General features: G+C 36.5%; 1 protein-coding gene across 1 annotated transcript in view; it reads right to left on the bottom strand.

The window, feature by feature from the left end:
* AHR (aryl hydrocarbon receptor) overlaps positions 1-26,531 on the bottom strand; it is a 60,712-nt gene that overhangs the window by 33,329 nt on the left and 852 nt on the right. The window contains exon 2 of the mRNA XM_061996379.1: positions 19,404-19,591. Coding sequence (XP_061852363.1) covers positions 19,404-19,591 — 188 coding nt within the window. The remainder of the gene's footprint in view (positions 1-19,403; positions 19,592-26,531) is intronic.

Below are 26,531 nucleotides of genomic sequence, written 5' to 3' on the forward strand. Positions count from 1 at the left end.
AAGTTCAGATTCTCTAACTGTGAGAGATTTTAGTGTCTCACATGAAAATCATATAATACATAATTTAAAACATAACATCAACTTTCCTGAAAACTTCGGTTTATTACATTGAATTAAGAAGTTTATGAATTAAAGACTTACTAATGGTTAGAGTCTAAATGTAACAAAAGTTAAGGATGTCAATAGCTTTCGACACTGAGCAGAAAAATGGAAAAAAGGTGAGACTAGATTTCATTCCAGGCATTTTTAATGAAGACTGTGCTCAGGAGGTCACACAGGACACAGGCCTGCTTTTTGATCAAGCATCAGAAAGCTGAATTAGCAGCAGATAGTGTTATATAACTTATGCTATTAAGGGTTAGACTATGATGCAAAGGAAAACTATATTTTATTCATTACAATCCTATGGGGGAAGGAAACAAAGAAGGCTGCGAAGAAGAACTGGCGTAAACAGCCTAAATGCTGCAAGAAGAGGACTTGAGGGAAATGGGAACCTCTGCCTCCTGTCATCTGTTCTCTCCTATAAGGATTCGTTTTGCAGAGTGCCTGTTTTATTTTGTCCACGAGTGAACCTCTAAATACTTCCATTTTCAGACAGAAATGGTTTGACAAACTCACAGACAAATCCTGGGAACAGGTTTTGCAAAGCTTATTCCATTAATTCCAACAGTAGATGATTTTATACTAAACATTAAAGTATGCTTTAGATACATTACACTAGTAACACTCACTTGCAATTGGACAACTCTTTTACTAGTCTTTCAGAAATGCTCAACTGAGTGAGAAGTGTATGAAGACAAAAACAGTAGACATAGAAGAAAAGGATAATTTGATTAATGCTTTACAAGGCATATCTTCCACTTCTCATAGAAAGTCTTTTTTTTCTTCCTTAAAAATGTTTTAACATACTTTATATTTTTAAGATTCAAATTTAATCTAGAATTTTATTTTTTATTTAAATAATCAGTCCAGTTAAGGCTATTTCTAATAATTTTAAACACAGAAGTGATACATTCCTTCCATAGCACAAGCTTTTAAGTAAAACAAAAACTATATAAAATTGTCTCAATATTTCCATTCTGTTTAATAAACTGAAATAAAACTAAATACTCATATAGTATTTATTGAGCATCACCACTTAATTAATTCACTGATACACATAAAGAAAGCAAGTTCCTGACTCAAGCAGACTGCCCTGGAGGGCAACCACACAAAATCGAAAGATGAGTGATTGTACCTCATACTTCCAATGTAAGATTTCAGTTTCTTGTTGCAGTTTCATGCTTTAGAAGAGCTATGACTTGTGTGGACTTGCAGAGGGTTTTTTTGGTTGGGGAGGAGTGGGTTGGGGGGTTTTTAGGGGTTAAGGGCTTTTGATTGTTTTCCACTTGTGTTGTGAGGAATGCTTGTTTGTTTTAAAAGTATTTAGAAACAGAACATATTGTGAGAATCTGACAGCACAGGAGACCTTTCTACAATTGTGATGTCACCCGGCCATGAAGCTGATAAAATATCCATGATATGTTGTTGTTGTTGTAGTATCTTGTATCTCTGGAGCTGACAATTCTATGCCACAATTTAAAAGCGTTTTCCCTCTGTTTCCACATGACTTTGCTCCACCGTTTCACAGAAACTATGAGAATTTGCTACATGCATAGAAAGCACAGCCCATTTCACTGAGTCATCATTTCACACACATTCCTTTCTTGTTTGGGAATTCCATATATTCTTATTTCTAAAGAAACTTTGACACTTGAAAGACTGTATGTAAGTAATTGCCATTTCCTCTCACAATGCTTTTTGAAGCACATTCCATCACAGTTGAAATGCCATTAAAAAGCTAAACTGGAAGGTGCAATGTCTTAAATGAGATAAAGGAAAATTTTCAGTCAGTAACTGCTGTAGGAATTTAAGGGATCACATCACCATGGAAAATATCAAGCTAAATATAACAATACTTAGACTCTCATCTTTCTTTTTTTCCCTGAAATTCTAGTAAGGCTTATTTTGCTACTAGAAATCTTCAAATCTTCAGTGCACGTTTTATCATGCCCAGCTTATTCCGACATCCTCCTGTGACAACACCACCCTTCAACAGCTCTTCTTCCTTCTCAGTGTTACCCAACCTAGTATATTCACAATCATAACCCCTCGCCTTCATTTTGTCACACTAAACATGACAAACTCACAATCATCTCCTGTAATACACACTCTCTAGGTCGTCTACTGCACTTGTTGTAATTATATCGGTAAGATCCAAACTTCAATGACATATCTCTTAGCTCTTCTAGAGAAGAGTTGTTTTAAACAGAATTTGATAGAGAAATCATGCATTATAGGAATGTACCATTCAATATTGTCTCCAAGACTGCTTTAGAAGACTTCACCAAAATCTTCAGGAAGAAAAAACAAAAGACAACTAGTCCAACTTAAAAAACAGTCCTAACTATCACTGTATTTAAGTATCATCACAGCAGCTGAAATGAGGACAACCACAAGTTTATAAAAATGCTTTTCTTCAGTATTTATTAACTATAGTTACTGAAGTAAAAAAAAATCAACGTTTTAGTTGGTGCTTTGAACAGTTATTGTCCACCTCCCAGACTTCTGAAAAGAGTTACATAATAGGAAATGCCATTTTAATATGGACAATTGTAATATAGATTGATATGGCTACAGGCCAGAGTACTGTACAATTCAACTCCAGAAGGACAGATTCATATAAAGGACCTTATGCATGACATTTGGGGTTCCATACCAAGTGCATTGTTTAGAAACTTCACAATCTAAGTACTACATGTACTTCAGTTTCCTAAATTTCACTGTAAGCCCTACCACACATATCCGCTACACCTTCCTCTGGATGAGAAAGAATGGCTTGGTATCTACTTCACTCTGACTCCAAGCATGGTCCAAAAAGTAGGTGTTCTCCTGACTCTCCCTCTTGGCATAAATCCACATTCTTCTGATAGCTCGTAATCAATGATTCTTTTATACATCTGGAGAAAATTTCATAGCCTTTTTTACAGTATCGGGATATGCTAAACCAAGGTTTTATCCCCCTGTTTGCTACAGGTGGTTCCTACTACTTTCTTCCACTTCAGAAGAAGCAAATCTTAAAGCTGGAGGTATAGGTAATATCTACTCTTCCTGTACAATTTTTTTTCTATAATATAGAAAAGAACAAAAAAAGTTTCTCAAGCCTGAGAGCTAAAATCAGAAAGCAGGTTCTCAGCTGGGTCACTGACCACAAAGTCCCTGATCCAGTTTCCAGAGAAGAGTTCATTCTGCTCTTACAGGATAGATGCTTCATAGAAATGCATAACCTATTCCAGAAAACTTAGTTTTGAAAGGACTTTAGGTCAAGTAAGTTAATTAAGAGAAATCACAAGTCATTTAACAGGGAACATGCCAAATTATTGTTGACAGCACATTTCTTACTATGTAAAAAGTGGGTTTTTTATAGACAAGGCTACAGCATCAGTAAGGGTATCTGCTACAAAGTGGGCACTGCAGTGGAGAATTAGCATGCACTGACTTTGGCATCCATATGGAAAATAAAACCAGAAACAAGCTTTGAGTCAAAATTTGATGGCAGCTTTATTTATAATGAATGTTATATTGTGCATACATTTGCTTGTGAACACCTGTATGATATTAAACTTGTTTTTGCAGTTACAGAGATTGTTCAGGTTCTTACCAAGATAAATGTGCTTTAGTTTCTTTGCTTCGAAATTTCAGTTAGAAGTTTGTGCCATGACTTCATCAAGTATATTCAAGTTCATATTAGAGTAAGCACAAATCAACTCATATTTTAAAGGTTTTTTTTTTGTAACCTTCTGTCAATACAGGGGAAGATCAAAGGACATAAAATCTAAACATGAGGTTTCACTTACCATGCCACAAGAAACAATGTTTAAGGTGGCAAAGACAGATCTGTTTGATAATTATGTATTTTCTGCTAAATTGTTCCATATGCTTAGAATGTTTGGTATTTAGCCAAGAAGAAAAGCAAAAACTTCTGGTAGTTGAGCAGTTCCTCCCCAAAATGTGCATAAAGTTATCTTTTGATAGAAACTAAATTTTAATCCCATGTTTTAGACATTTGCTTTAGCTCTAAAATTAATCCATCTAATTAAAAACTAGCTTTGATAAAACAGAAGAAGAAATTATTACTAGTTTTTATTATATATGTGACAGAAACACATAGAAGACAGATTACAAGACGACACGGAGTTCTCCCCGGAATTCTGGCGGTGTCTGTTACTGATAGGAACCCCACTGTCTTCCTTCATCCCAGTCCTTTGTGAAGGAGGATTCTTGACTCATAAGGCTGTCTGAATTAGTGCTTTCAAACTGCCTCATATTCTGACAATTTTTTTTTTTTCTAAATACACTGCTGCTCTGAAGTGTTTTGTAGAAATTAGAACCAACTGTTTCAGGCACAGCTTCACACTATCACTCTGACCTTAGAGTACAAAAGAAGGAACGGCAACATGAGAATTTTTGGCAAAAGCAATATACATCTCCTTTACCGCCTTGCACATCACCCATGCTGTAACAAAACTGTCAATCATAAATGTAAAGCTAAAATTAACTCCTTAAATTGAATATATCATATAAGTGTATAAAAGGAAACAGAAGAATGTTCCTATTCTCCGAGATTAAAACTTAGAAAAATTTGACAGTACTCAGAAACAAGCACATTTTCAATATATAGCTTATTAATCCTGCAATTCAGTTTCAGATACCTGCATTTCAAATGACTATATAGTAGATCCTCATTCTTATAGAAAAAATGCAAGTAATAAGATGGAAACAAGTGAAATGGTTCAAAAAAATAGAAGGGTTTGAATTTGTGAACATAAGACAGCCATAAAATACTACCCCAGCTTGCTTTCCCACTTGAAATCTCTGTTACTAGCTCTACAACTTGCGTAGCTTAGCAGGGGACATATTTCCCTTCCAAATTATGATAGTTCAGAGTGTATGGTGCTCATGTCAAATAAAAACAATACAGCTGCATTAATATGGTGAGTGGTAGACTGCTGCAACTTAACATTCACAGCCGCCCAGCTTCAGCCATTGCTGCAGAGCTCAACTGCTAGTGCGAATCAGACACTCAAAGTTTAATAGAACAAATTCAGAAACATCAGCTCAAATCTCCCAATTTTGTAGCCCTCTTTGGATACGCTACATGATATTTCTAAATACGGTGGCCAGATACTAAATGTCACTAAGTTTGATATGCCATTTATCATCAAAGAGAGCAGAAGATGACCACCACTACCCTTTCCTTACAAACATCTGGTCTCTCAGGTATGTTTGAACACAAAAGTTCAACTGCAAAAGGAATTAAAAAGGCATGTTACCTGTGATGACTATACTAACGTGTGAGCAAAGGAAGGTACCAATCCCTATAAAGCTAAAATAGCAGGTGGGATAGGCATAGCCTATTTTGCACAAAGTATATTCAGAACCTCTGAAATGGAACTGAGCTTGCTCAGTCTCATAAAAGATGGATATGAAATTGTCAGGCATTCCTTTTTCAGGAATGATTGGCTTTACACAGCAGACAAAAAGTTATCATATTGGTATGAACATCCCTAGCCTACTTCTAGCTTTAACAACAAAAGAAGGTATTTAAAAAAAGTACTGTCTACACAATCAGATTTTTTTCCTGCTCTTCATGCATGGAAGGTTGTAAAAACCAGCAACAATTGCCTCACTCCTGAAACATAGCTGGCATAATTTAAAGGCAAAATATAAATGAACTAGATGGAGTTCAGTAACGTATTTCTTAAGAAAGGAAACAGAGGTGTTTCTTCTACTTAGCACTGTAGTAATGTAGAGCTTTCTGCTTTTATGTATCAAATGGCATGTCCACCCTTAGATCCTAGTGCCAAAAAAATCTACTATTTCATTCCAAGCATTTAGCAACATTACACTGACTATGCACACATAAATATACAGCTGCCAGTTTTACAGAATAAATTTAAGTGTCAAAATACTTTTCATCAAAACTGTTCCCTGGAAGCAACATACTTTGCAAACCAAACAGCAAAAGCTTAAGCGATAAGCACTGTTTTATATCATTGTGGCATGATATAAAAATAAAAAAATAATCAGCTTTTATATTATTTGCAACTCTTACCTCCATTTATCTTCTGCATGTAACTTCCTTATAAGGACACTTTGTGAGTGATTATTCAAATTTAAATTCAATTTGAGAAACACCCAATCATTATCAAATTCATACAGGGGACAGCAACATGTATTTTCCATACACATCTCTGAAAATGAGATGTTGTAGCAACATTACATTCAAATTTACTGCATCAGCTAACAATTTACCAGACTGATATCAATTTTTGAGGTACCAGAAATCAGACAAGTATTATTTAAGTGTAAATTGGTTGATGCTATTATTAATGTCTTGAGAGGAAGACAGTTCAGTTTGCAGACTCAATATACTTCTAAATATAGTAAATATCCCATAATATGGATTTTTTAACCAAAAAATTGACAAAAGGTGGCATTTAGTGAAATGTTTTCAGTGCTTTCATTCCTACTGATTGTAATGATGAAACAAACAAAATACTCCCCCAAAAAATACAGAGCAAACAAAATACAGGCAAACAAAAACACAAAGCTATTAAAATACAGAAATTATTCCCTAGACATCTCACAGATGCTGTCAAATGAACTACACCCTCTGTTAAGCATTAGTTTTCTAACTAAGGGAGATGAAATCCTTCTGCGTTGTATCACAATGGTAACACTAGAAGCAATAATCTTTACTGTACATCTTCACAGATAATGTTTCACATAGCTATAAGTCTGAAATATGTCTATGAGCATTCAATGCTATGATTTACATTTTAACAGTCCTTCAAAAGTAGAGTCCAAACTCTTGATGCTAAGAAGGGTTCTAATAGCACATCCTGGGTTCTTTCATCAGGGATGGCAAACAGAAAGGTAGGAATCTGGTCAAGACATATAAAGTCATTAGACACCTATAAAAAGACAGGAATTTCCGCCTTGGGAAATATCATGGAGCCCTAGAGGGATGCCTGTAAGAACCACATAGCTGTGCAGACGGTGTCATCATGAAACCTTGAGTTTGAAATACAGCTGTGTTCTCCTGGCTGTAGCTTACTAACGAAGAAAAGAAGTCAACAATTAGGGTAATTCCTCCAAAAGTCTCTTGTAGCTTCCATTTAATTTAACGTGGCTCTAATTTAGCATTTACTTTACTATAGCTGTGGGTATGGGGTTTGCTAATGCAGACAAAGAATCTTCAGAATACTTAAAAGCTACCTCAAGTATGAAAATATTTACATACTGTGTAAATTCCCATGTTCTATTTTCATCCTGAAAGGATGTGATCTATTTTATGAAAGAGTTGTAGGCTTGGGGATCATTACCAAACCAAAAGGGAGATGGATCTTTTCATTGTACTATTTCATATAAATAAGATTCCATAAAGTTTCAAGCACCACCTGACCTTGAACAGCACTGAAAGATGCTGCAGAGGTCACTGTCTCTTTCCTGGGACAGAAGAGTAAAAAATTAACACTGCTATATTCTTTCCTAGAACACTCAGGAGCTTAAACTGGGAAAATAAGGTGAAAAGCTAAAAGTGCAGGAGAGTCTTAGTTGTTTGTCACCAGGTTAGACACTAACAGTATAGTATGAGCCTTCAGTTAGAAGGTGGCACAAAGACATAAAAAAATTCCCCACTCTTGCACCTTAAATAGTTTTCATTCTGTCTTAAGATGTAAGACCATCTAGAAAACGTAATAGCCCTTCCCAAAACATGTCTTTATATATAGATGTAGCAACTTGAGCCGTATCATTCCAGAGGTGAAATGCATTTCACAATGCAAGCTGTTTCTCAGCAGTGCTACTTGAACTGATGAATGGAAACATAACTAAATGGCAGCACCCTAAATAGACTGAAATGGATGTTGTGAATGATGTAAAATGATAGCACAGTAATTTGAAGATAAGAGGTGTAAAAAGAAAACACTTCCTAAGGTTCCTCTTAAACACAGTCACGTTTCCCGCTTTTATACAAGTTTTTTATTCCATTTCTCCATTTTTGTCTGATTAAAATTGATTCAAATCCTGCGAGAAATAGGCTTATATAATTCTTCCAGAGTTGCACACTTAGTATTATAATATCAGGCTCTGCCTGTTAAGTTTGCCTCCTCAGGTGCTACCTCTTCTGTCATTACTGTTTCTAATACTTTCTTCTCTGAGAGACATTTTTTACGTTATTTAAAATCCAACTCTGCTTGAATTATTTTTCCTATATAACTTATAATAGTTACTACACTAGTCCACTATTCCATGTTTTTCCAGGCTTCCTTATATCTTGGTGTAAAATGCTGTGCTTTGTTAGTATCGCTACGCTTTTCAAATTCTTATCTGTATACACAGATTTTATAGCTTTTTCTTTACCAGATGTGTATTATTTATATCTGACTCTCTTTTACTATGTGTCTGATTCAATTCTCTGACCAAGCACCTTAATGATCTTGTAGAAGTGTCCTTTGCTTTTATCCAGTCTTGACTTCAATTACTTTTTTTTTTTTTTTTTTTTTTAAACAGACTGTAGTGGTTTTGCTTGGGTCAAGTTTTGGTAGCAGGGGGACTACACAGGTGGCTTCTTGAAACAAAGAGTTGCCAGAAGCTTTCCCTGTAGCTAACTGGGCTAAGGCCAGTCAATTCTAACGATGAACCAACAGCTGACCAAGGCCTGGCCAGTTAGTGACTGAGGTAACGCCTCTGTGAATAATGTATTTGAGAAAAGGGAGAAGTTGCTGTGCAGTTACTAAATGGCAGCAGCAACAGGGAGTGAGAATGTGAGAACACCTCTGCAGACACCAAGGTCAGTGGAGAAGGAGGGAGCTTAGGCCCTGAAAGAAAGATTCCCTTGTGACCTGTGGTGCAGCCCATGGTGAGGCAACTGTGCCCCTGCATTCCATGGAGGAACGGTGGGGGGCAGAGATCCACTTGCAGCCTGTGGAAGACCCCATGCTGGAGCGGGTGGATGCCTGAAGGAGGCTGTTACTTCAGGATAAGCTGCCTGCAGCAAGCTCCTGGCAGGACCTGGGAGTCTGTGGGAAGAAAGGAGCCCATGCCAGAGCGGGTTTGCTGTCAGGACTTGTGATCCTGTGAGGGACTCAGGCTGGAGCAGTCAGTACCTGAAGGACTGTGAAGGACGGTGTGTGACCCACGTTGGGGCTGGGTGTGAGGAGCTGCCCGAGTGGGAGGCCCCATGCTGGAGCAGTTCATGAGGAACCCATAAGACGGACCCATGTTGTTGTTCGTGAGAGACTGTTTCCTGTGAGGAGGGACCCCATAGTGTAGCAGTGGGAAGTGTGAGGAGGCCTCCCCTGGAGAAGTGGCCAAGTCCATCTGTAAGGAACTGATGGCAACCTCCCTTGACCTGCTGCCCACACTCTTCTTGATGCACCCCAGGATGCTATTGGCCTTCTTGGCCACAAGGGCACAGGAAAAACACATTGTATGAGCAGACAGGTCAGACCCACGTGGTGAGGGGTGATCATGAACTGAAATGGCCTAATAACCTTTTTTTCCAATATTGTTTGAGAGAAGCAAATACTTTTTTGCTCTTGAATTCCGAAGTGAATTAAATATTTAAAGGTTGTTTTTAAAACACTTTCAAAATATGCAAGCCAGACTAAATGCAATTGGAAAGCCTGTTGACATTATTCTTCTAAAACTTTCCTAATTCAGCTCTAATATACAAGTCTCAGAATATCACCAACTTATCCTTAAAAATTTCATGTAAGAGATCCCTTGACTTAAGGTACCAGAAGTATCATAAGTCTGGAAAAAAAAATTCTAATGGTAGACCCACTTAAATGTAAAACTAGCACAGACATCAGCTGTTTAATGCCTGAGCTCTTACTCTCCATTTTCAACTCCTATACAGACAAATCTACAAACTGTTGGCTAAATTCCTCTCCTTAAATCACAGCTGCTACCATCCATAAAATTTACTGCTACCAATCGAAGTTATATTAACAACTACAGAAAATTTATGACCAAAAGCAATAAATTCATGGGGTTTTCTTCCCCCCTACATCTGTAGAATTAATTTCATTTTCAATGCCCTGCATAATACTATAGTCTTTTTGTGTAGTATCAGAAGAGGAATAGTTTACAGTTTATCAAGTTAATCACACGGCAGATAATGTTATCAACCCTACTGTCTTACAGAAAAATGTCTGCTCTGTGCTTTGAGCAAAACAATTTGCAAACGTAAGATGCAGAACAACTTAATCCTTTGCCCTACAATATCACATCTGCATTGAGATAGTGGCTCTTTTAAAAGCATTAACAGTAGCTGTCACAATCTTAAACTCAGATGAAGTTATGACATTTAAGAAACATATTTACTGGTTTTAAAAGCATTTTGCAGAATGAAGACATTAGATTTTACTAGATTTCCCTAACATAGATACCATAAAGACATTAAATAAATCTTTTAAAATATTCATATAACCCAAAAGCCTGAGGTTTAACCAGACTGTGTATGAGATTTTCCTCAACTTCCATAGGATACTTTCTTTTGACCCATTTACAAAATGCAGCTTAGCAAGCCCCAAGCAATTTGCTGAAGCAACTGGTGTTTCTCTTAAGATGATTAATTTTTTAAAATTTCCTGTTAAAGATAAGAAAAAACATTATACATCACAATTGCTCACAGCACAGGGTAAAACCAACTCAAGCTCTGCTACATAGGACAGCTGAACTCAGGTTTTTTGTATGTTCTTATCCTTTTTAATATTGCTTTTTAAACAAATAGTAATGGCATTATTAAGTGTGGAATATTAAGTGTTTATGCAGTAGCCTCCCTTAAATGAGGGACATTTTCAGTTGCCACAAAGTGGTACTTAACTAAGTGCTATGTTTTCTTAAGAAGGAGGAAAAACCAACAACCAAGTTGTGTATTTTTTTTTTCCTTAAGTGACTGAGTGATGCTGAACTTAGTTCACAGCCCACTAATTATCACTCCAGAAATAACACACTAAGTCAACATGTGCTTGGCTCCAAAAATGAGAGTTCAGTCATTGCGATTGGAAGACTTGTGTCTTTGTTCATACAAACCACTTGCACCACCTAAAGCAGATGTTCCCAAAGTGTGCTATGCAAGATACTTCAAAGTTATTGTAAGGGTGTGGTAGGCATTGGGAGCCACAGCTCCTGAGATGAGGGAGTTAAAAAAAAAAGTCAGATGCTGTTGCAACTTCCTTGTGGAATGAGATCTATGGGAAGTTGATCCTAGATGCAGACGTACCTGCCTATAATATTTTTGGTTTTTTCTTAAGAGAGTTATCTTTTCCTATAACTTTTTTTTTCCATAGACAGTGCAAAAGCTTTATATTCGTAAAGCTAATCAGATGTTACATACTGTTTAAAAATCATCATCCATTTGTTAAGCTTTTGATTTGTAGAAAAGACAGGTTAATATAAAGTAAAGTTAATACCATAGATTTTTTTTTTTTTAATTAAATCACTGAAAAACTTCACTTAATGAAAGCAGTGGCTATTTCAGAGTAGCACATCCATGTTACAAGAAACATGGACTAAGGGTAGCTGACATGCCTAACACTGATGATAGGTAATTGCAAGCGTTTTCAGCAGAGGGCACAGTCAGTTAATGCAGCCTGTGACAAAAGCAAAGGAGGACAACCTTCAGAAATAAACAGGCTGATACATTCCAAAAAAACATTACAGCCACAGAGTTCAAACCCTTCCTGCCTTTGCATTCTACCTTCAAAAATGTTGATGGAAGGCATAAAGAGAGGAAACCTTTTTTCCTTCCACAACACCAGGTATAGCTCATTAGCATTTATGCCACCTGATTTGCGCATTGACCAGGAATTCATATTTGCACTGCTTTCTGAAGGAGCAGCTACAAACCACAAAATAGAGTGAGATCAGGTCAAATCAACAGCCTGGGCTCTTGTAAGATATTACACATAGTACGTCCAAAGCATGATGGTATTAAAGCAAAATTAAGAGTAGTTGTGAGGACAAGAAAGGCTGGGATTGTTCATTCTAGGTATGTCTCATCATTGATAAAAGTATGTCAAACAACAAATGGTGAAAGCAAGGAGTAGACCGAGGGCTACTTTTGTATTTTCCTCCAAACATGCCGTGTTGCAGGAAAAACATCACCCTCCAGTTTGTAACTCTGATGTTGACATGAAGAGGCAAAAACGAATTCACTGAAACTAAATACTTCAGTAAATAAATGTAGTGTCTCACGCTGGCTCACAGGAATTGTGATGCTCACGAAGTGACAATGGAGTCTGATGGGGGATTTGACTGTAAATTCCTACAGCATGCAATCAGTCAGAATTTGTCTTGAGAGGCCAAGTATGTATGTCTTTCAGCTTATTAGATGTTATTTGATGCAACATAAAGTGTGCAGTACTGAGCAATTAAAAAAGCACATGGGCTGAATTTCAAGAGGCACTTATTGAATGGAAAAAAAAGAGCATCTGTTTGTTCAATTAAAAACAAAATTCAGCATGCATCACTGAGGGCAACTAATTCTTACTTGTATGTTTCTTTTAATGTTTACAGCTGGCCAATGGCAAGCCTATATTTTCTTAAGGCAGTATCAGATAACCTCTGGTTCTTACAGTTTACTTCATTTCTAGAATAGCTATGGAAAATTTTATCATTAACATACTAATTTGTTAAAACATATATCTTGAATAGTCCATCACAGCACCGATGTGCAGGAAATCCTGGGAGGCTTTCCCCAGGAAACATCAGTACATCATCTGAAACTCTGAAGACCACTTCTGAACTTGGTTATTGCTTTTAACTTTCTCAGTTTCTCTTAAAAAGAAATTATAAATTAATCCATTACAATAACCAAGCTCTGGTAGCTAGAATTCATTTGTATTTATCCACATTTCCAAAACGATTCACAAAATCCTTCTTTAAAAAGTTTTCTTTAGCAGTCATTCTTTAACTAGTTAATGCTTTACCAATATATGTATGGAACAGAAACTGTTTTAACAGAGCATAAGTTTTTGTTTACTCAGGAAAAAATAAACACTTTAATAGCTAACTAGAACTGTAAATATCTACAGAGCTCAATCATGAAAGCAAGTCTATCTCTAGTCTGATAAGGAAACAAAAGTCAAACAGGAAAAGCTAGGGCATTTCTCCTATCAACAAGATGACATAGGAGGAAAACTGCTGAGTCATAAAGGCACACCCAGCACTAAAAGCTATTCTGGTACCAACAGATTATTTGTACACATTTTTAAAGTGTATTCATATTGAAATCTTAAGTTACCAGGAAAGATTTTAAGGTCATAATTAAGTAAACCACATTTGTACAAATTGAAATGGATGAATCATGAAGCCCATAGAAGATAGACGTGAAGAGGCTGGTGCCGCCTCTAACTATACCACTCCGTTCAAACTGGAGGGATCAACAGCTACTGTAGCTTGTATTACAGAAACAAAAAGCTCCAAATCTTGTTATCTCTAGGTGCTACACTATAGTAAGTAAAACATTAACAAAGATTACAAGATTTGGAACACAGTGTCAGAGAAACAGCAGGACTTCAAGGCCACGCTTTTCATCTTTTTATCTAAAACCAAAATGTTTCTGCACAAGCTAAGAATGAGCATGTAGCAATGAAAACACTTATTTTGAGATTTAAGGTGATGTCACAGCTACATGGCTCTAATCAGTATTTTTGAGGATCAGAATTTAGGACTTCAAAGCCCAAATCCCTACTTATGTTCTGTTATGTAAAATACAGGGTAAAATAGCCTACAGCTGACAGGCTCACAATGAATCTCAGGGGTTTGAGGGGGGAGGGATTGTTTAAGGAATTAAAAAAAACCCTAATACAGCAGTGTGGAAGAACAAGTATGGATTAGGGAGTAACTTGAATGGTATGATAATCTGATACTGAATAATCATACAATTCCAATGTGTAATAATTTTGGATTGGGACCAGAGAAGAAGACAGACAAAAAGAAACATGGGGAGGGGCGGGTAAGGAATGCAGAGATCAAATTTAAACCTGAAGCAAATTTAAATGGATTGTCCATTTAACTTGTTTACATCAAAATTGGATGGTGTTCCACAGAAAACACAAGCAATCTCTCTCAAACTATAGGGTTTTTCTACCTTGGGAGTACAAAGAAGACTGGAGTCAGGAATCAAATAAGACCAGTCGAGCCCACCAGAAGCTGCTGGCAACAATAAATTCCTATATGACATCAACACAAACACTTGAAAGTAGTAAGTGCAGCCTGACTCCACTGCTCTATCCTGGCCAGCTTTACCTTTTTCTGATGTGAGAGTCATGAGTATACACATATGCAGCAGGAGGAGCAAGTACAGAAGATAACATGAAAGAGAACATGAAAGAGAAGTCACACTTTCAAAAAAAAAAAAACCAACCAAACAAAAAACCCACCCATAAGGAAAGCTGCATTACAGAAACAAGGCAGTATCAGTAACAGTCTGAAACAGAAGCAGGTCAGGCCAGATCGGCTGTATTATCCTGGCCTTAATGGGTTGAATTTTCATCAGTTTTTTACTTCCAGGTTTCTGTTTCAGCCCATCACCTAACACTTGGCAGAAATGCTCTCTGTATCAACTAGACTGTAGATATGTTTCAGACCTTTTCCATGTGACAGAATAAATACATTGTCTCCCACCTTGCTGTCTTTCCCATCTGTACACCTCATCTTGTGCTATACTCTCCAGAGCAGAAACCTCCTGAGGTCTGTCCTCTCCAATACACAGTATGATAGAACAGCAGGCATCACAGGAAAAATGTGTCAAAGACTATATATTTCATATGATGATACTAGGTGCATTGGAAATGTAAGGTATGTTACTCCAAAGAATGTGTGCTAATTATAGTACAAAGTAAAATTAGGCAATGCAAACTCACTGGAAAAAAAAAACCTTAATTATTTTGCTATTGCTGAGCTTGCCAGAATCATTTGCACACAACATAAGAAACTAATACTAAACTTCAGAAATTTTCTTCTGTAATTGCAGAAAACTGTTCAATAAGCAAAAGCGAAAAACACACATACTTTGAACCACATGTTTGTTTCTAATGTAGATACATACAGAGAACAGCTACGTCATTTTACAATCTGCAAGCCTCTTCTTAATTTTCAGTATACCTTTAAAAGAAAAAAAAAATCATGCCTCAAACATTAAAAAAGTGATCAATCACACAAACTCTACATTTATTCCTGTAATCTAACCACTTCACCAAAAGCCCAAGACAACTTATTATAAATGTTCTTCCTTACTGCAATAAAGTGTTTAAACGAGCATCAATTCAGCATAGAATGACCAAAGCTAGAGGCAAAAGGACTTTTTCCTTTAGAATGCATGAGGAAGCCAGGCTATATATTAAATGTTCATCCAGTTGTGCTCCAGATGCTGAACTTGCACTAACCTGCACCCACACAAAGAGCTGTTGTCCCATATTCCACTTTATATTTTTCACCACTGAATGCACACATGCATGGGCACTTAGCATCAAAATGCAGTGAAATAATACTAGGACAACATATAAAGTCTTTCTTTACTGACTGTGAGCAGACACCTGCCTGATTTATCCTAGTCTCTTAAAAATAAAAGGCTTGCCTTAAGCCACTTTCAGAAAGTATCTTACACTCACGAAATAAATACTCCAGCGGTGATTTAAGCTAACCTGCTTGACGTTGAAGACTGCTAATCCACTTCAGTATGGGCACGTAGCACTACACCAGTTAAGAAGTGACACCACCTTAAATCACATCTTAGCTTTGACTCACCACATAAGAGCCTTGACTTCATACAGAAACAGACTCGAGACATTATTTTAAGCCACTATTGAAATTTTCTTCTTGAGTACAAGGTCAAGTTCATACACGTAAGAGCATATCTGAGTACATGAAATGGAGATACAGAAAACCTTCTGACAACATGTGGACTTCAGACCACAGCACTAGTGCAAAGGATAGCAATACAGAAGGATCACTTCGCAGCACAATAAACTTCACTAATCAACAAAGTAATTGCTTAACAGAGTGAAATAAGCAGCAGAAGAAAGTAAGGTGTTTTCAGGTTCCAGAAGAGGAAAAAAAAAATGCACACCTATTTCCTACAGCCTAAAATATGGTAAACATGCACAAGTCTATCATGTTTCAGACAACACTATGGAAAAATTCATCTGTCTAGCTCTGGAGACATTTCTATAACATTTTAATGACTGGGAGAAGGGTAAGATGCTTTTTTGTTTGTTTTTAATATATACACCTAAAAGTGGCAAAAACAACAATAAAAAAAAGACCTGTAAACATCTAAGAGAGGTCCATTTATTCAAGTTGCTGTAACTTCTTGAGATGTCTTTCACAAAAGATTTTTCTTTTTCCCCCCCAGACTTCCGCCTTCAGAAAACAGACATTCACTCTAGATTATTTAAACTTGGAAAAATGCAAGTGTTTTCTTTGAAAAAATATCTATTGTTACAGCAAAAAGCTGGGTTTCCTTTCAACCAAGATCATATGATTACACGTTTATATTTTACTTTCCGCAGGAATTTACACCCCCCCCCCATTTGCATCCTGTTATTCATTAGCGTTTCCCTTTGCTTCAGCATGCTGAGTTAATGAAGTGGACCTGTTAGCTCAGTCGAGGCACTCAAGGTGACAATTGGTGCCTGGTCCTGCATTTGTCAGATTTACTCTACAGGGCTTTCCGCATACACTTAGCTACACAAAACATTCCTTCCAAAAAGTAGTCCTGTGAGAAGAATCGCAGAGATCACAGAACTCTAGCATGGGAGTATTTTTTGTTAATTCTGTACTTCAAAGCACTAATTTCTTTTCTGGAGTGTAAGTTTCAACTGAAATAGATTCCATATTACTTAAATACATTAAAATAGTATGCACAATCTTATTTTTAATAACTAGATTTATCACTCATAGATTGCTTACTACTTTGTCTTCAACTTAGTGATGTTAGTCTTTCAACATCTTCAGATAACTATTGATTACTAAACCAATTTGTAGTCCTACAGTTAAAAGGCCTACAAAAAGTAGCAAAAAGAGGTTTTTTTTGTTTTTTTTCTCTGCTAAAAAACGTGAACACAGCTTCTACTAAAGCTATTCTACCTGAAGGTATAAATTAAATTGGCTTCCATTTTACACTGTTCAAAATGTCTTGCATAAGATAAGCAACATCAAATTACTATCCACATTTACCAAGCTTTTTTTATTTAATGAAGTCCAAGGCAAAAATATCCTTCTGTAACACACTTGGCATATGCACTCACTTATTGCTTGGAAAATCCTTTCCTATGAGACAAATCAAACTTCTGCTACTTAATTCATTACAACAAAATTAAGTACACTATATTCCACATTTGTGGTCCAGTACAGTAGCATTAGCTGCATATGTTTGATGTGGATACCATCCTAATAGAATGCCACTCACTTCAAAACATAGGTAAAGTTTGCTTCAATTCTGCATCGATCCACAATAGTTAAATTGCAACCTGAAATGCAAATGTAACTTCTGTGCCACCACACATCTAATACATTACCACTCCAAATGGCTGAAAGCTAGCTTCATGTTCAAATTGGAAATGAGCAATCAATGGAAATTTTGCTGTGAAGTGAGTTTAGCTGTCTCTTTACAGCTAAAGCCAAGGGGTTTTTTGTTTTCCTATACAGAAAGTCATACCCTTAAACCTCTTTACTCCAGGACCTTCAAGCACAAATAACAGAGCTGGGCAAATAAAGCACTTCCATTAGATTTGACATTATTACTCCATCCCAAAAAAAGGAAAAAAAAAACCCCTTGCAACTTCATATTTGTTATGGAATACAAAATTCTTTATAAAACTAGTTTCACTGAAACTAGAACTTCCTCCTCAATCCACCAAGAGAGCATAAACGCCAAATCATTTTTTTACAGCAGTCACGCTGCAGTAAGGTCTCACAACGACTGTGGCGAAAATAATGTGCCAGGAGAGCTCTTTCATTTCACGGGAGCAAATATTTTCAATTGAAAAAACACCACTAGAAATATTTGACCAATTATAGTTTTGAATAGATTTCATACTAAGAACTGTCCTGAACAAGCAGAGACCTTTGATCTCTAAAGGTCCCTTCCATACCCCTACCATTCAATCAAGTACCATAGTACTTGATTCTGTGAAATCAAGACACTTGCATTTATTCTTCAAGCAATAAAACACAGGATATAAATTACTAAACTGAAGCCAGTAAACATAATAAATGTGAATAAATGTTCTGTATTCTTGTAAGAAAAAAGTGAAATGATCTTAGACAGTTAGGTTTCTTCAGTCTTTCCACTCATGGGATGGAGTCATTACCAAGAGGCTGAAACACTAAATTTTAAAATGATAAGGATAGAGGTTATTTTCGTGTCCAAAAACCCATAATCTTTCCATTGAGTATCATCTCCATTGCAAGCAATGTTCCTTAGCTACAGCTCAACAATATAATTCCATCTTCAGTGTAATATTGTAAAACATCACTGGACAATAATTTGAATAAAGGGTCCCTGTTTTATGTCAGAAATGAAAAGGACCTGAGTATTTAGCCTTTGAAGAAACTGGCCTGAAGCCAGCCATTGCGTCTCACCCTACAGAGCAGCTCAGGTAGTCAAAGGGAGGGACAGGACTCCTGGGCCATGTCTTAGATGGTGTAAGAGAACATTTGCTTCTGGCCTGATTATTATTTTGAGAGCTGCCTGCTCTCAAAACCTTTTGAAACCTGCCCACACAACTAGAGAACCTTAGCTGTCATCTTTATGCCCATGTCCTGCACTAATCAGGGTTTGAAGACAGGAAAGACTCTGCCTCTATTTCTTTACACCTCGCCTTTGCAATAAGCTACAGAAACTGGCACTAGCAATTCTTTCTATCAAAACAAAGCAGGTTTTGATGCATCACTAAGCAAAACATACAGCTGATGGGAACTCACATGACATGTTTGGAACAGTAACATTTTTATGAAGGCAGTTTTCAGAGAGAGGAAAAAAGAACTCTCTTAAGTATCTTCAAAAGTCTAAGCAAAAGAACTGGAAGAATCATTAGGGCAATATTCTTTCAAATGCAAAGCTTTTAAAGACTGGTGATTTAAGCATAAGTAGTTACATTTGGTTTTCAAGAAACTGGAAAGCTTACTTCATACAATTACATTATATGTACTTACACAACTGGATGATCCATTAAAATCCAGATAAATTTAACAGTTTTAAGTTCTTAAACAGCTGAAATCAACATACAGTATGAACAAAACTTTACAAGCAGTTCAAAAACAAATACATTCCCAACCCTTACCGTCAAAAAAACTTTTGGCTCTCAGGTAACTGACGCTAAGCCTAAGCACAGACAGCTTATCCAATTTGGCGATAACATCTTGAGGGAAAGGCAGAAGGCTAGCCAAGCGGTCCAGCTCCGCATTCAAGCGGTCCCTGTGTCTCTTGGATGGATTGGACTTGACTCCTTCAGCTGGGGATGGCTTCACTCTGTGGCAAAAAACCAAGCACAATATGTATGTAAATTCTTTCCCAAAAATCAGGTAAATATTTGCCAAGCCTAATGTTACAAGTTGTCCTTTAAACTGTAACAAGCAAAATGTTTTTCCCAAGTGACTTCTGTTTCACAGTGGGGAAAAATCCCCACACACACTGCTAAAGGAAGCAGTTAGAGCTACAATGGCTACTTGAACACATAATGAACACTTGAAACCTTTAAGATTCATGTTTTTTTTTAAATAAGAACCTTGCTACACTTTCACTCAAAAAAAAAAAAAAATCACCTGACCTCTTCCAGATGTTTGTACAACAAATAACTTTTAGTAATATTTGTGTACAAATGCATATGACAGCACACTTTCACTTCCATTACAATTTTTCACAGCTGTCAATTCCAGTCAACATTTAGAACAAGCTGTTGTCAATTGAACACAGCAAAAGTTTTAGTAACTTGCTAGATAAGGAGGCATCCAAAACTGAACAAGAAAACATGAGATACAGCTGAGCCGGTAGGCAAAAAACATGTTTGTAGCAAACACTACTGAGCTCATCCTTTGAGTCACTCTTCAGCTGAAAGCACTTCAGGACCGCATAACAAAGGCATACGTTTTTACCTTACAAAGTACAATTTTAAAAGCTTTCTGTTATGAATTACATAAGTATTTCAAACTTGCTGTTTACCATTCCCATCCATTGAGCTGCAATTCCAGACACTTGGATACTTGCATCTTCCCATGCACAAAGAGGTCTAGGAACAGCTCTCAATCCCTAATTATTTGAATTATAATTAGCCATTGCAAACCAATACCAAAAGCAAATAATTTATCTGCACAAGCATAGTAGATATTTATCAAGCAGTTTTCTAATTAAATAATGGTTCATCCTCACTGTACTAGTATTGCAATTCTACTTGAGATCTGCAGCAGTTACCAATTTGTACTGCTCTCTTGGGGACGCTGGTTCTGTGAAAATAATGAGCATAACGACTTTCAGCAGTTAGTTTCTTCAGTATTTCATTTAGTCTGCTTCCAAGCTTCATCCTTTCAGCAGTTAATTTATTCAGTACTTCATTTAGTCTGCTTCCAAGCTTCATTCTTAAAACAATTTTATTATGAGAAACTGCAAAATCTCCAACAGTTATTTTTGCCACTGTTGAAAGTAAACCATATTGGAAAAATAATTTTGTCTTTTATTTCCAGTCAAACAAGTAGTGATAGAGTGGTTATCCCTATTTTTAGCTTGTTTTTAACTTTATATTTCAGTGACACTTCATGTTAATTTAAATTCAAGCACTTTTCTATACAGTCATTGTTTATTCGAGGGTCACTTCTCAAAAATTTGTACTTAAGTTTAGTTGCTGGTTCCCTTACACCACAGCTGCCCTTTTGCACATTGAAGGAGACGTGCTCCTTACCTGGAGCCTAACAACTTGAAGATGTTGTTAAATAAAACATTGTTAACACACAGAAATGTCAGCAGCAACTACATACTCTCCACATGGATGAACGTAACCTTGCTGTAGGATAAAGATTGTCCAGGACACAGTTCTAATAAGGCTTTACCCTAAAAATATTGGAAAAATAGATGAATCAAGAAATATGAACATTCTCTTGAAAAGAACAATAGGCTTATCATCAACTGCAATGGATGACAAACTGAATGTTTGGTCACAACCCCTGACTTTGAGATCTGCAGCTCACCACATTCCTAAGTGAATATTAAAATAATTTACTTCAGCTTTCTTTACATTCTCTTATTCTGTCAGAATGTTCACATGTACAAGACATATCATTAACATGATTTAAATACAACCCTAACAAAATAAAGTTCAAAATCATTGAACATTATCAATAACATCAAAAGTTACTTCATAAATATTTTAAAATTATTAAACTACCATAAATATAATAATTCCAAACTTTAGGCAGATAACAGTTGCATAACAGTCCATGAATAGCTCACTACTATTAAATCAAAAAAGTCTGCTTCCGAAAAGCAGAGTTCCCCATGGAAACCCTTCAAAACATTCAATCTTTTCCAAATAAATCAACACTAAATACTAGACTTTTCCATTTTCAAAACTGCCCTCTGCTTTGCTTAAAACTTCTATAAGTGATTTAACAAGTTACTTGAAACTATATGCCACTATGCAGCTTGGTTTTGCTCTACTTTCTAATGATTTACCCTTATACTTCTTACTAGTTTGAAACACAAAAATTTTGTTATGTGTAGCATACAACATGTCAGAATTTTAAATTACTGATGTTTGTGACAAATCTCACCACGTTCTCTCCCACCAAATCAAACACTGATTTTCCCTAATTTTCCCCTTTGTCACCCAAGTAAAATCCATTATATGAAACTGGATGCTTCAGTGACAAAGAGAATAAGGGCAGAAATGCCAGGGGGCATAAGTAGCAAGCTAAACCATTTTCCATCCACTTATGTAAACCCTTGATGCTACTGACAGCCCTAGCTGCACTGCAGAGAATTATCTTCAAGGAAAATTACATGCCACGTCAAGATGCATGTTTTATTTAAAAAACAAACCTGACAATTTAAAAGAGGGAATGGATTTAAGCTGATCTTTCAGTTCTTGATTTTTTTACCTTTTGTAGGAAATTTGAATTCCCTAATCAAAGGCCAGAAGTTTCTGTACACTCAGTATCTCTGAAGTGAGCTCCAAATCCTTATCATCCAACAGCTGCAAGACATGCAAGCACTCTTAAATCTTGTTTCAACAGTTCTAAAGGATTTGGCATCATAACATTAGCTGACTACTATTTATACGGGTCTGCTACAGACTACTTAATCAGAAGTTTTCATTCCACATGGTTACCATGTGCACCTTCACAGACATTAACACCACTAAATTATTGAAGAGAAAGTGCACAAGGACCCGAGTCTTTATTATCAAAAGGTAAAAATAAACATCAACAGTTATATGCCAATTGAACATAACATGGGGAATTGAGATAGTTCTTCCAGAAAACTAAAAGTAAGTATAAATTTATTTTGTTCATAATATGACAGCAAAAACTTTGAAAAGAAGATAAAATCCAACCAAGCACCGAAAAGCAAGATACCTTATGAACAGGATTGAAGTGGGAAACTCGGAAAATAAAAGAATGTGCAAGAGCAGCACTAAAGATACAGTAACATGTTAAAAAACCTAATCCTATTAAAAAAAGAAATTAGAAGTTCATCAGATCTGTTTTATTGCTTAAGAAAAGGTGTAACAAGAAAACCATTCATGTTCCCTAGCTAAGGGATGGAATCTTTTCAGCAAGTGTATTTTAAATCTCATATTTAATAGTACATGCAATAACACATTATTCTTATTTAATTCAATGCAGGTCAGGTATATGAAATGCATCAGTTACTACTAAGTAAATATATAATAGATGTCATTCTCCAAAATTCTCTATTTACTTTAACTGAAAAATACCTCCCACACTTAATTTACAATTACTGAAAAATCTTTTAGAAGAAACAGATACAACAAACTACATATTTCTTCTATCAAAAGTTGGCAATCTACCTTGAAGGGGGCAAGAGGCCCCTTCCAGTGGCTCCTTCAGCAGGCAATGAAACCAGGTAAGGTTTAGGCCGCTGAAGGGATAAAGTTGTTTCTATTAAAAAATTTTAATTCACAGCATGCTACTTGTCTGATGCTAGGACAGAGTTTGTCCTGCTGTTAGGAAACAGGTTTAGTTTGCTCAGGTAGTCAAAAGGTCTCCACCAGAGTGATAGAGACAGCCAGAACACCAACCAAGAATAAAAGCTCCATACTCAGTTTTAACATATATCATTACTGTTTAAGATAATAAGCCAGGCTATTTGGAAAGAGGGAAAAGTATGTCTACTGACAACATTACCTACAATTGTCTGTCTCCATTTGCGGCAGGTTCTTTTTCTAAAAAGTATATTTTTGCAAGAAGATTCACCAAAACTCAATCAACCAAAAAATCCAATAAATCTTAAAACCAGTGAATTTTAAGTAGCAGTCTACACACAACATACAGGTACCCCATGATTGGCAAGGTTAGCATTTCTATATTACAAGTTTACATACAAAAACAGCTTTATCACCTCCCAAATCAGAGGTGCAAACTGCTGTTTTAAGCAGATGCTGCTTTATGCAAAGGAATCTTCTCATGATTATTTTTTTCTGATGAACTTAACATTTTGAAAACTTGTTCAGGCACTTCTTGTTTGTTTGCCTTGAAAGAATACATAAGCATTTTCATTCTTAAAATTAAAATATCTCTGCACTGCTTTCTGAAATTACTATGTCAGGTTGTAATTAAGGATCAACCAGGCAAGCACTTTTCTCTGGAGTATGTAATACTGTCAATACATTTCAGTTAATGCAAAATAAAATCATGTAATAATTTTTTTATTTAGTCTGCTAAAGAAATGTCATTACAGTTTCATACTGTGCAGGTGCAAAAAGTGTATCTCCCCACTCCATTCCCTGTTTATTACATTTATCAGTTATGCAAAACAATTCCTATCCAAACACTGAAAAAACAACGCAAATCAGAACTAGTAGGTAGGAAAATAAAAAAACTACAAGGTGGAGATATATTTATATGTCCATCACCTAAGGTGTAAACTCCACATCCACGAAATTTGCATTATTTCCTTTCTATGACAACACTAGCATATTGATTCAGCAGTTCACTTCATAATCACTAGAGGAAAGGAATTCACGACTTAAACCCCAAATAATACAACAACAAAAACAACAAAAAGCCATAGTCCCCACAGTGAAACGTCCCCAGACGTGCTGCCACCAGAGGGACTCACAGCAGTCAACAGCAGACAGGGAGGACATTTAAAGGCTCCAAGGTTTTAAGAAAGTGCTTTCTGTAGCATATTACATGCAATTGGAGTGCACATGGTCTTCTTTTTTTGTCCCAGATGACAAGATAACAAGATAAACTGCAGGAACAGCTGCCTATTAAGTTCTTCCATGGTTGCTTTTCTTTTTCATTAGTGATACTGTAATTCTCTACTGAATAAAAAAAAAAAAGCCTATTTCAACATATGGCATTATCAGACAACAGCCCAAGATGCCCTCTCAAGTTGTTCTTTACAAGGCACATAATAAAAGCAGGGAGTTGCAGGAGGGAGGTTTCTTAAACTGGTTTTGAGCTGTCACCATGGCTTTAATGAGTTAGTTGCATCTGAAGCAAGAAGTACTTCTACTTCATTTTTTTCCCATGGTAACTATGGCATTCTAGGAATAGCTTCTTCCATTTCTACAAACTAGCTGCCTATTGCCACAGGTTACCACTTACCATGCTCCATTCAGAGTTATATATATATATATATATATATAGCAAATAAAATATTAGAAGACCTATCCACAGAAAGAACCTCTTCTATGAAAGATTTTTTTTAAAGAGATACTAGACCCATCAACGGATCACCTCGTACCTCCCCCAACTGCCCTTCCAAAGAGCTGTGAATTCTACTAGGGGTTGAAAACATGAACTTCAGATTGAAATCACAGTAATGGCAAACCTTTATTAACCATCAGCAAGTGCATCTCTCCTCTCACCCTCCAGTTACTACAAAAGGTTATTGCTGCTCTTAATTTTTTGACCTAAAGGTCTGCATTCAGTTACGTGAGAAATCAGAGCCCTCCAATTCACTAGCAATGTTCTGTAAGGTTGGTCTAACAGAAGAAGCAACTGAAGAGCACAGCTATTTTGAGAAAAGAAACACATAAGTATTACAAGCAAGATTAATTTGTCTTGCACAAAAATAACTTCCAGTAAACCAAGCAAGGCACATTAATAATTAGCTTCCACTTTAATTTATGGGTATGCAAACTAATATGAATACTTTTATTTTAAGACGAAATGCTTAGTTCTCTCTTTGGTCCTAAAGGGCAAAGTCCCCCAATAGGTAAACGGTTCCCATTAGTAATGAGGTTTCGAGTACAGCAAGCCTGACATTAAGTGATCTTACCAGCAAGGCAGAACACCTCACCTTTTCACAACTAGAACTTCAGAATAATTTTATTTTAGCTACTAGTCTTCTTAAAATACTGCCAATATATTTTTTTATTTCTTCACAAAACAAACCCATCTCATTTCATTGTTAAAATCTAGATCTATAGCATAGGGTGAAAACTCAGCTAAGCACACACATTTCTTCTAACAATTCCAACCATAAAGAAGTGAGCACTCAAGCAAATTCCCCTCCTCCCAAGGCAGTTGCCTGCTATAAATCTAAAAACATATCATTCACAACAGAATTTCACTAGATATTTGTCATTCTCTCCTTTAATGTTTTTGTGGTCTTGGCAGTTATTTTACATTTACAGAAATACCATGCAGAAATACTCGGGGATTTTTTGACATTTGCTTATTTTTCTTGCAACACAGTACTTCAGCTTTGCTACTTTTTATGACCCATAGATTCTTGACTTTCAGTTGAAAGTGCAAGTTAAGCACCTCCTCTAGCCTGAAAAATCACTCTCATGAGACCACCCTTTTAGCAGAGCATGCAAAGCCCAGGAGTCAGATCTAGAGCAGGTGCATAATATGAAATTACTGAGGTATTAAGCTATTCCCAGAGTTTCCAAGAGATAAATCAAAGAACAAAAACATACTATGCGGCCAGTTTGAGAGGTCTTTCGAGAGTGGTTTGGGTTTTTTCTCCTCTTCATACCAGTCTGCAGCACTTGAGTTGGTTTGAAGCTAAACGAGCACAAACAACTAATATAATACTGGAGGATTAAAGCTAGTTCAGCCCTTTCTGATAGGCTAAAAATAGCCCTAAACGGTGAGATTCGACCGAGCCTTTTCCGACTCCGCGTTCCTCGCACAGACACCTGAGCGCGCCGGCAGCCGTGAAGCGGTGCGGAGCGGAGCAGTGCGGGAGCCCGCCCGCGGTACCCGCTCCACTGGGGTGA

Source organism: Colius striatus, chromosome 5 (genome assembly GCF_028858725.1).
Source record: "Colius striatus isolate bColStr4 chromosome 5, bColStr4.1.hap1, whole genome shotgun sequence".
Taxonomy (NCBI): Eukaryota; Metazoa; Chordata; class Aves; order Coliiformes; family Coliidae; genus Colius; species Colius striatus.